Genomic DNA, 12,088 nt, shown 5'->3' with positions numbered 1-12,088 from the left:
TACTGACCTTTTGAAACTTTTTTAAAAAGTCTACAATCAGTGCATGAAGGCAAACTTTCATGTTTTGTTTCAAACACCTGGATATGTAATACATATGAACACTTAAGTACTGGAAGCATAGGAGCCAACTTCTAGGGACCGAGGACCCATTCGCCTCCCCAAATAAAATATTTGAGGGCATCACACCTCTGCAAAGTTGATGGGCATTGCCATTCAAATGGTGTGTGCGCGCCATGTAATGGCCCCCCTATTTTATTCAAGTTGGCACACCTGACTACAAGCATACCTCAAGGTTTGACAGGTGCGAAGTCTCTAGCAGAGCAATCTTAAGTGGGACTGGAAGAAAAACATGGTAGATACACCACCACATCCCAAACACTGTTGGCTCATGCCAGCCGGGCTGAAAAGTGGAGAGAATGGTTTCTTGAAATTCTTCATGACATCTCCAGGCTGGCACAACTGTGGGGCCCAAGGATGCATAAGGCTTTGGCTCTAAAACTGCCAGTACCCCACCCCTGTGATGCTTACCACTTCAGGGCTTACTACTGGAGATAGCTTCTGCCCACCTGGGTAGCACCCGTCACAACTAGCCGTGTGACTCAATGCCAGCAGAGTCAACTACAAGTGCTCAGCCTTCAAACACTGGGGATGGGGTTAGAATTTTATACGTACCTGATATTCAAAAGCTGTTTTTAAGACATGTGATGACTTGTTACTGTGTGGTATAAACAGAAGTGATTTGGAGTCCGTATGTATATCACTGAAATGCTGTGATAGGCTAGATGAGCACTAAATAATCTTAACAAAACAGAGGTTCTGGGCACAGATAGTTTATTTGCTCAGGGAGATGGGTTTTCACTCCACCCTATAGGATAAGATTCAGTCTGGGTGTGTTTATGGATCTTGTGTCTTGTGGTACATAGTACCTTTCATTAGCTGAGTGCGCTGTACCAGCCATTGTCTGGCTTGGACAGAGAGAGCCTAGCTATTCTCCATACTCTGATAAACCACCCAGTATTTTTTACTATAATGAATTATATGTGGAACTGCATCTGAAGACTTGCATGATAGCTACTGATGGTACAGAATACAGCTACCAAACTACAGGCATTACAACATTAGGCTTAAAACTTCACCAGCTGGTTTGTTTCCAAGCAGAATTCAAGGTATTGATGCAAATTTCCCAAACCATAAACCGTTTTGAGTACTGGGTTCCTAAAGGACATCCATCAGGCCAACTATTTAAGTCAGCAAGCAAGCCTCCCCTTTTCATGAGAGGTAGATGGCAACCATAGGGAAAGCCTTTTCAGAGAGGATGCCACATTTACAGAATTCCCTTTCCAGGAATACCTGCCCTGCCTGTTTTATCTTTTCAGCATCAGGCAAAGATGTTTTTTGTTACCACAGGCCTTTTAAGCTCTGGACTATCTTTGTTTTTATCTACTTATTCTATTCAATCTAACTTTTTCCTATTTTATTCTGGGTTTGCACTGTTTAATTGTTTTGAATTGCTCCGGGAACCAGTTGGGTGAGGTGATGTACAAATATATCCAATGCTTATCTTAAGGGCTGCACGTGGCCCTCGAGGCATTTCTGGGTGACCCTCAGCAACATTGGACCCCCCCTGCAGTCCTCACACTGCCTTCCCCAAGCCAGTAAAGTGAAGTGCTAGGCTTTGGGAGGAAGCCATGAATGCTCTGACAGGGTTCTAGAGTCCTCACACCTCCTTCCCACAGCTGGGAAGTGCTAACTAGGCTTTGGGAAGGAGGTGTGAGGACTATAGGACCCTGTCAAAGCCTTGCACCTTCTTCCCAAAGCCTGGCTCCTTGCTTAGATGCCTATGGGAAAGGGGTGTGCGGCCCACAGTTTCCATGTCAAAGCAGTCTTGTGGCCTATTTGGTAAAGCTTGACTGCCCTGGTATGGGCACAAGGATGAGACCTGAGGCTACTACCTTATGCACACTTAAGTCATACTGACTTAATTCCCACAGAATTCAGTCGAAGTCAGTCTGACTGAAATACTTAATTTCAAGCCTTTTCAGATCCATTGAACTTATATAATAAATCTAGTGGTCTCAAAGAAATGCAAATATTATGTATTAAACATGTATGTACAATGGAGCCTGAGGCTCCATAACAAACATTAGTAGAACTCCTTTGCCTATGGAAGTTTTTAAACTCCACATAAACTTTCCGGAACCAACAAAAAATAGCTACACACAAGAGAACTACACAAAACAGAATCTTCAGCTTTAAATCCTATGGGCTCCTTACATTTTCTAACAAATAACTTTTTTCTCTAACAGCAAGCTGCCAGTAAATGCATAAATGCAGACAGAACAGTTTATTAGATCCTGGTTTGATTAAAATTTAGTAAGTAAAATATTCTGCAACCTTTTCTCTTAATATAATTACAACATAATATTTGTAACATCTAGCATTGTAGATGTTTGAAGCTTAACAGGAAAGGCAGTGCACAGCTACAGATCACACTAAGTTGTTACAGGAAGCAATTCAGGGAACAAAAGCAAATTCAGCAATTTTTAAGTATTCCAGACCCGTGCCCCAACATGACTGGGGGAAAATATCATAAGTATGTATTATAGCGCAATCCTATATATTGAGAACTTACTACTGCAATCCCATTTCTTTCTATCTTCAGATATAAGGACACCTATTATTCAAAGCACTAGCAAGCAGAAGCATATTCACTTTGGGGCAGATGATGCCATTTATAGATTAGGTTAATTCTCATATGCACTATTGTTATTCGGATTTCTCTCCTTTTTTAAAAACACAAAAGGCCACTCAGCAAGTTCTTTTTTTTTAAACTGCACTAGAGTCTCAGCAGTCCAGTTGTGAACTGACATTTGACTATTGCCACAAAGCATCGAAGCAATAGCCACATGTAATCAAAACACTTCAACAGGTGCCAAGCCAAATGCATGTATTTTTGTACCGATTGTGGCCTATATATCTATACTGCCAACTATGGCATAGTACTTTTTCAGTTACTTATGACACCACTGGATCCCTTTTTAAAAAAGGGTTAACTCTCATCTTCAAGCCTTTTTCTCAGTACAACTGCTGATTGCTGATACATTCAAAAAATTACATATTATCTGGCCCTCCATAAACACCTACAAAAAAGCACTGAAGAGTAAGCATATTTGATATTCTAAGCAAGGCTTAAGTAGCCACTTAAAAATGCATATTATAAATATTGTAGTTCCAATTCAATCCTTTGAAAATAAATAAACCTCACGTTAAAAATAGTATTGCTCATTAACCCTAGCTGCTGTAGCTCTCCTCGCATCGCACCTTTACTTTCTTACCCCCACATAAGCGTATCTTATTTTTGTTTTGGCCACCTCGTGGCAATTCCCTCCCTCCTGTAACTGCTCGGGGGAGAGAACATCGCATGGAGCGAATGTTTGAAGATGCAGTTCTCGCTCCAGTACGCCGCCTATGTCGGTGCATTACACCCCAAAGCAGCCACAGCCGACAGGCCCGGCTTCGTTTTTCCCTCTCTCCCCGCCGTTGCAAATGAGCGCCCGCCCGCCCCGAGCCCGGTGCGGCCTGCGCTTGCTGCTCGCTGGAAGCGGCGCGCGAAAAGGCGAGGCGAGGCGGGCGGGGAAGGAGGCGAGGGGGGAGGGGTGGCTCCTGCTGCTGTTGCCGCCACAGCGCTCGTCGCCGCCTCCCCTCCCCCTCCTCTCTGCCTCTCTCCCCGGCGGGGGCTCCTCGCCACAGCCTCTCTGCTCCGCTCTCGGTCATGTGACCCTAACGTAACCGGACAGGAAAAGCCGCCGCCGCCGCCGTCTCCGACTCCGTTGTTGCTTCTGCTGCTGCTGGGCGCGCGCCGAGGCGGCGGCGGGGGCTCCCGGAGAGCGCGAGCCAGGTGAGCTCCGTCTGCCCCCCCCTACATACACAAGGTGAATCGGGGCGGCGGGGGGAGGAGGGGAGTGAGGGAGGGGAAGCGTGAGCGGCGGCGGCGGCGGCGGAGGCCAAGGCGTCCGGCTGCTCCCCCACCCCGCTCCATGCCCACCATTGTGCTGGCGGTTGGGCTAGGCCAGGTCGGGACCCGAAAGGAGGGAAAGGGCGGCCCGAGCACCTGAGGGGGATTTCGCGACTAACCGGCGGCGGCCTCGAGACGGTGGAGGCTGCTGCCCCCCCCCGGGGGTCGGCGGGTGGGAAGGTCGCCCGGTCAGGACCCGAGGGGGGGTGATTTCTGCTCCCACCAGCCCTGGCCTGCGGGGTCAGCGTGAGCTGGGCTCGGTTCGGGCCCCTGGGCGCCTGCTTTCCCCGCTCCCTCCGGTCTCCCTCCCTCCCTCCCTCGGAGCCGCCGAGCTACGCAGCGGCCTTCCCCGCTTTTTCTCTCACCAGCGGCAGCAGCAGCAGTAGCAGCCCGGCCTAGAGAGGGGGGAGGGGCGGGCGCTGAGGCAGCCGCGCGGAGCGGGAAAGGGAGGGGGAGGGAGGGAGCGAGAAGGAGGGAGGGCGGGGGGGTTGAAGGTGGGCGGCTCCGTCTGCGTCTCTTCAGCAGCCTAGGCGGCCCTGGCGACAGCGGCGGATCCCGTCTCTCGCGCGCCTTAGGCGCCGCAGCTCGCTCGCTCGCGCTGCTTACGTCGCCTCGCGCCGCCGTCCGTCCTCGCGTACGCCCCGCCCCCCTCCGGGAGCTGCGTGTACGCGCACGTGGAGACCTCGCGTCGCCGAGGGGAGGGGAGGGAGGGCAGGGGGCGTGGCGTAGGCGGAGCTGCGGCTGCGAGAGCCCGGGGGCGCGCGCGATGGCTGCGGCGGCTTGGCTTTGCCTGTCCTCTCCCCCGCCCGCCCACCGACGGGCAGCCAATAGGAAACGCCGACAGCGCAGGCACCCCGTGATTCACCGCGGGAAGCGCCGGGTGAGGAGCTAAAAGGAAGGTTGCGGCGCTCCTCCGCTATTGGTTGCTGTTGATTTCTCTCCGTCCGGCTGTCGCCTACGAGCGCCGCCTCGGAGTCTCGCTGGCTCTTGTGGGTTGTTTAGAGAAGGAGCCGGACGGTCTGCTTCCTTGCCGAGCGAGCAGCCGCTTAGTTTGCAAAATGCTCCTTTCCCCCGCTTCCTTCCTGGCCGGGATGCTGACGGGATTTGCCACTTTTATTCGGCGCCTTAAAGCTCTTAAGTGTTTTATTTCGATAAATTCTGTTTGCGCGCAGTAGCAGACGAAGCAGGAGCACAACCACAAGAGCCTCAATTTTTTATTTAGTGCCCCAAACCCAATGTCCTGGTCATCTTGGACTGAAAAATAAATCCGTTAAAGGGGGATATTTAACTTTTAAGTTATCACCAGATTCCCTGGGACTCCTTTGTAGCACTGTTGTTGTTTAGTTGTTAAGTTGTGTCCGACTCTTCGTGACCCCATGGACCAGAGCACGCCAGGCATTCCTGTCTTCCACTGCTTCCCGCAGTTTGGTCAAACTCATGCTGGTAGCTTCGAGAACACTGTCCAACCATCTCGTCCTCTGTCGTCCCCTTCTCCTTGTGCCCTCAATCTTTCCCAACATCAGGGTCCATTCCAGGGAGTCTTTTCTTTTCACCAGGTGGCCAAAGTATTGGAGCTTCAGCATCAGGATCTGTCCTTCCAGTGAGCACTCATTTGCATATAACACTTAATCCAAGGATCTGAGATTCACACCATAAAAATACAATATAATTTTTTAAAAAACCATACATAAAAACAACAAAACCCTTCCCTTCCACAAACACATTTAAAAGAGTATAGGATGTTAAATAGCCAAAGGCATGGTGGAAGACGAATGTTGTTGCCTGGTAAGAAAAGACCTGTTTTTGTGTTGCTGCCCTCTGGACATCTTGTGGAGGAGGCACATGAAGAAGATCCTTAGAAGATAATCTGTGGGTCCGGGTAGGTTCATATGGAAAGAGGCAGTCCTTGAGGTATTGTGGTCTTGAGCCATTTACGGCTTTATAGGTCAAAATCAGCACTTTGAATTGGACCTGGAAACTAAATGGCAGCGAGTACAGTCAGGCAAGGAATGGTGTAATAAGCTACAACCATTGTCCCGGTGAGCAACTTGGCCACGGGACATTGTTAATAATCTGGGGTGCAAGACAGCCTAAAAATCCAGATCAAGCTAGTGCCATAATTTAATTAAGGTTTGATGTGTTTAATTTGGCTTGCGTTACAAATTATGTGTGTGGGAAGTGGTGTATTCTAAGCATCAATAATTACTGTGGGTAAGCCACTAATTAAATTAGGCAGTTTTCTGAAGTTGTGTATCAGGTCAGTAATGCTAGCCAATCAACAAGTGTTGATTGAAAAGACTAATTTCCTTGTTTAGGTAAAGGAAGGGGAGGGGCATAGACCATTTGAAGTTCAAAGCCTCAAAGATGTGTGAAAAGTTAATCCCCTTTGAGGTAGGTAAAAGGTAAGGGTAAAGGACCCCTTGGCAGTTAAGTCCAGTCAAAGGCGACTATGGGGTTGAGGCCAAGGGATCCAGTGTTTGTCCACAGACAGCTTTCCGGGTCATGTGGCCAGCAGGACTAAACCGCTTCTGGCTCAACGGAACACTGTGACAGAAACCAGAGCGCACGAAAACACTGTTTACCTTCCCGCCACAGCGGTATCTATATATCTCTTGCACTGGTGTTCTCGACCTGCTAGGTTGGCAGGAGCTACGACAGAGCAATGGGAGCTCACCCTGTCGTAGGGATTCGAACTGCCAACCTTCTGATCAGCAAGCCCAAGAGGTTCAGTGGTTTAGACCACAGTACCATCCATGTCCCTTTGAGGTAATTTGCTTTAGCATAGCAAAGGAGGGACCAGAGCTGAGGCTAGGAAAGAAGCTATGAGGTTAGGGCTGGACTGATGTAATCAGGAAGCAGAAATGAACTGCCAAGCTATGTTGTGCCCTGCAGTGCAAGATAGGCTGAAGAGAAAAGATGGTGCTGAGCTTATTGTTGTTGCTGCTATGGAATAAGCTGACATGTTTTGGGCTGCTGCTGCTGCAAACTTCCTCCATTGTAGGCTCCAGGTTGTATATACAGTATGTGTAAATAAACCCGCTTAACATCATGAAAGGATGGAGCTTTGTAGAGGCACTGGCTGGGTTCACAGTTTCCCCCGCATCGTGTTTTTTTGCGCACGCACACACACACAAATCATAGTCAGGTCAAAAATTATGAAACCAGTATCATGATATGGACTTCGAACTGGTTTTGGACAATATATTGCCCAGCCCTAGTGACATTACACCACCTGTAACCTCCCCCCCCCCAACTCTGCTATATACCCTGAGCTCAGGAACAGGGTCAATCACTGGCCATTGTCTGGTAATTGCACCTTGATTGCACTTTTCCCCAGGGCAATTTCTTAATGTTGGGCATGTTCCCTTCAATACTTCAGATATTATCTAAATTTTACCATTTATTAATTTCTAACATTCACTAGCCCTAGCAGTTATGGGTGCCCTTTTACTCCCAAATTCTGTTTACCCCAGATCTGTAACAATATGTTTGAGGAAATTGTTTTAAACAAGTATATTTGCTTTACAGAATTTAAAAGATGGATTTAGCCAACCATGGACTGATTCTTCTGCAGCAGCTCAATGCACAACGGGAGTTTGGTTTCCTGTGTGACTGTACAGTTGCTATTGGTGATGTTTACTTCAAGGCACACAAATCTGTCCTTGCCTCTTTTTCCAACTATTTCAAGATGCTGTTTGTTCATCAAAGCAGGTACAGAAGTTATAAAATAATACACTTTAAAAATGGTATTTAGTTAAGGTAAAATAGTCTGAAGGAATTAGAAAGTGTTAAGGCAGCCTTATGTGAGTTGCTTTATAAATCACAATAACTAAACATCCAGCTTCATCCACAAATCAGTTAACCCAATTACAGTGCTAATCCTGTGGATTTCACTCCTAACTAGTTTGTGGGTCAAGTTCATGAACTGCTGCCCTGAAGGTATATATTCTGGAATAAATTAGATCACATTTTGCAGACACACACACACACACACACACACACACACACACACATATTGCAGCAGTAGAAGTAATGCCTAAACCATGATAACAGATTTATTTTATTTATATGAACATGTCTAGGATTGCATTCTTGTATACTTAAAATTGTGCACTTAGTTGTATACTTAGATTATTGTAATCCTTCAGAAGCATTTTATCTTCCTCTTTAATACTGTTTTGAAATTTCTTTCAGTGAATGTGTCCGTTTGAAGGCAACTGACATACAGCCAGATATTTTCAGCTATCTCTTACATTTGATGTACACTGGAAAAATGGCACCTCAGCTCATAGATCCTGTTCGATTGGAGCAAGGAATAAAGTTTCTGCATGCGTTCCCGCTTATTCAAGAGGCTAGCCTTGCCAGTCAAGGAAACTTTACACACCCGGAGCAGATTTTTCCATTGGCATCTTCATTATACGGTATTCAGATTGCGGATCACCAGGCAAGAAATTCCACAAAAGCAGCCGCCACAACTGACAAACCTGTTCGAGGACCAAGGCCACAGTCATCAAGAGCAAATCAAGAACAGATGCATGAAGCCACCCAACTGTCACAGATACCACCACCACCGCTGCCTCAAGTGCCCCCAACAAATATGTCCACTTCAGACCCATTACAGCCTCCATTGTCTCCTGAACTGGTTTCTACTGCTCCTCATCCTTCTCCTCCAGGTGATGAAAACAACATGGAAGCCTCCTCCTCAGATGATCAGCCTGCTTCTCTCACAATTGCGCACGTCAAGCCAAGCATTATGAAAAAGAACGGAAGCTTCCCCAAATACTACGCTTGTCACCTCTGCGGTCGGCGATTCAATTTGCGAAGTAGTTTGCGTGAGCATCTCCAGATTCACACAGGGGTGCCTTTCTCATCAAGCCCGCACGGAGAAAGTAGCGTTCCTTTATCTCTTTGTAATAACGCTCCTGAAAAAGATTCTATGGAAGTTGCTGAAGCTGGAATGATTAGCGATAGCGAGCTGCAGCAGATCTCTGATTCACCCATCATTGATGGACAACCGCAGGCTGAAACACCGCCACCCTCTGACATTGCTGACATAGACAACTTGGAGCAAGCAGATCAAGAAAGGGAAGTTAAAAGGCGGAAGTACGAGTGTTCCATTTGTGGGCGCAAATTTATTCAGAAAAGCCACTGGAGGGAGCACATGTACATTCATACTGGCAAGCCTTTCAAGTGCAGCACCTGTGACAAAAGCTTCTGCCGGGCCAATCAAGCTGCTCGACATGTATGTCTAAACCAAAGCATGGACACCTACACCATGGTGGACAAGCAGACTCTGGAGCTTTGTACTTTTGAGGAAGGCAACCAAATGGACAACATGTTGGTACAGACCAACAAACCCTATAAATGCAACTTGTGTGACAAAACGTTCTCCACGCCTAATGAAGTCGTCAAACATTCGTGCCAAAGTCAGAACTCTGTCTTTACTCTAGACGAGGATAGATCCATTTTGCTAGGTGGTGGGGATGCTGAAACCACAGAGAGTGACCATTCGGTCTTAGACTCTATCAAAAAAGAACAGGAAGCAGTGTTGTTAGACTGACTGTGAGGCTCATATCATTATTATTTTTTAAGAAAACAGTTTGTCTTACTCATTTTTACTAAACCAATCCTCCTCCCCTCCCCACAACCATAACTACACTGACATGGAAGGAAGTCTGGCTCTGTTCCTTTTTCCAGCAAAAGTATAAAATTAATAAAGGGTGTTGTATCACATTATAACAATTGATTTTAACCAAGAAGAAACTGTATAAGGGTAACTCAGCTAACTATGTGAATAATGCTAAAATGCATCTGTAACATACTCTAAGCGAGTTCTGAGACTGTTTCTAGATATATATATACTTGAATGCAGTGAGATGCAATGTGAGAAGAAGACAGAAAGGAAACTAAACATGTTCATTAAACTACAATATTTTCTCTCAACAAATAGCATTTTGAGGGAATACCGAAGATACAAAATTCACACGGTTACACACCTATAAGCTGTGTAAAGTTGTCATTTTACAAAAGCTTGGAAATTCCCTTAATGAACCAAGAACACTATTTTAATCCACATGATTATTGTCAAGTGTTTGTTTCCAGGTAACTTCATTGACATTATGTCCATTAAAAATGTATTATTAAGGCTTGACTCCAAGCTCAGTGTCTTGGTAGTCAACCCCACTAACTGCAGTGGGACTTAAAACTTCCAGATAAATGTGTTTAGGACCAGATTTTGCTAAAATAGCAGTAATAATGTGATGGCAATCGTTTTATATGCATAAAAATGTATGTATGTGTGTGTATGTACTTCAGGTAAATGCAGGTAAAATGTGTGCATGCACCCTTTCCAAACTGGCCACTGCTTGTAACGTCTCACAAATTGGTCCTTTTTAAAAGCATATTTACATTTGAATTGGTACAGGGTGTATGCATTTTTTTTACCCTGCTGACTAGTAATTGATAATGATGAACAGTGCTATCACCCAAAACGTGAAGGAAATCAGAGATTAGAAGAATTGTACATAGTGAGCCCTGTGCTAAATGTGGGAATAATAGATTTGAGCCTTTATAGTGTAACTGAAAAAGGAAAAACATTGTGGCTTTTTTATTTTATCAAAGCAGCAATCTGAGTTTATGTGATTAACGTAGGAATTAAGGGAAAGGAAATCTGGTCTTAAATAATATTTAGCTACTGGCATCCTCTTGTAACATAGCAAATGGTATAATGATGAAAGTGTATCATGGTTGGTTTTTAAGTAACAGTGCAACATTGAGTGGAAAGCTATATATTCTTTATGTTCCTTCAATTTGGGCACCAGTCAAAGTGCAAAAAGAAACAAAGGGGACAGTGTACATTCAAGTTTCTGCTCTGGATAGTACCGTATGCAAATTTAAAATCAAGTTGCTGATTTTTATCTTTTTAATATATAAATATAATAATATTCTCCAATAGTATAAATAACCTGAGAGGAGGGAGTCCATTGAAAGGTCAATTGTCCTGGTGGGAAAGTTTCAATAAACAGGCATTCCACCAGAAATGGGGGCAGTGTGTGTTTTGATGGGGGAGAGAGAGGCAGATACAAATCTGCTTTTGTATACATGTTTTATTTGAGTATCATCCTATTTTGTGTCTAGTTATGTTTTCCAGTTTGTAAGTTTTTATACATTATTTTATGGAATAAAAAAGGTATAAAATAAAATTTGATTTTTGTCAAGTCAAAGGTGATTGAATGTGAGCTGATCATATGTATATGCTGTGCAGATCTTAGAAATGGACTCAACATGCAGCACGAGGCTGTTGGGGGCCAAAGCAGCAGGAACAACTGATGTGGGAAATGTGTGTGTTTGCGAGGGGAAAGTCTATGCAATTCGCGATCATGGGCCTCTTATGTCCCCAAATTACTGCACTGCACAGCCACTCTGGAAAGGAACACACAGAATGTAACTGTTCTGTCATGGGCCTATGCTTGCATCAGATCAAGCGTGTGAAGGCATAGAATCAAACTATAAGGCTTTCGCTTTAAAAAGTTGAAGGACTAGAGGTAAGTATGTTCTTAAATAGTTATCAGGTTTCATGACTGCAGCTCAGAGTCCACAAAGAAAAAATGTGTAGTCGCCATGTTTAAACAAAATTCCTGGTCCAGGAAGCTGCATGTGAAGCCCCATACACAGAGTGTGTCCCCACTACCCTTTACTCCATTATCATTTGCTTGGACCCCAGAAATTTAAAAAGCACACTGCCTCACTCTCCTGACAGACCCCCACTCCAGAAAATGTCAAAGCTAGCCTACGTGTGAGCTATACCAATTCAGACTACAAGGACATGTGTTGCATGTTTAAACCAAGCTCCTTTTAGGTACAACAGGGAATAAGGGGCTAGTTGAGCCCCTTCCTTGCTGTGCTATTTATAGGAAATAATTTACAAAGTGGCGCAATAAAATACATGTTTTGCCACCTGCAATTTCAAGTGGTCCAGGTTGGCTGTTCACCGCAAGGATCTACTCAGACCCACACAGCCTCACTGTAGTCAATGGAACAAATTACTTGCTGCCTATTACATTCCAGGCTCCA

The 12,088-nt window shown here is 45.4% G+C and overlaps 1 protein-coding gene across 2 annotated transcripts; it reads left to right on the top strand.

The window, feature by feature from the left end:
• Positions 1-850: 850 nt before the first annotated feature.
• Positions 851-11,217, top strand: LOC309362473 (zinc finger and BTB domain-containing protein 2-like). 2 transcript variants are annotated; one of them, XM_081931826.1, is made up of 3 exons: positions 851-3,898; positions 7,544-7,726; positions 8,210-11,217. In XM_081931826.1, the coding sequence occupies exons 2-3, from the start codon at positions 7,554-7,556 to the stop codon at positions 9,573-9,575; spliced, it is 1,539 nt and encodes a 512-aa protein (XP_081787952.1). In that variant the 5' UTR covers positions 851-3,898; positions 7,544-7,553; the 3' UTR covers positions 9,576-11,217. The 2 variants fall into 2 exon arrangements, with proteins under 2 accessions (XP_081787952.1, XP_081787953.1); XM_081931827.1 differs by having other exon boundaries at positions 851-3,932.
• Positions 11,218-12,088: the final 871 nt, after the last annotated feature.

The sequence above is a fragment of the Podarcis melisellensis genome (assembly GCF_964234715.1).
Source record: "Podarcis melisellensis genome assembly, contig: HAP1_SCAFFOLD_381, whole genome shotgun sequence".
Taxonomy (NCBI): Eukaryota; Metazoa; Chordata; class Lepidosauria; order Squamata; family Lacertidae; genus Podarcis; species Podarcis melisellensis.
Note: the sequence above shows the minus strand (reverse complement) of the source record. Positions and strands in the feature narration are given on the sequence as shown.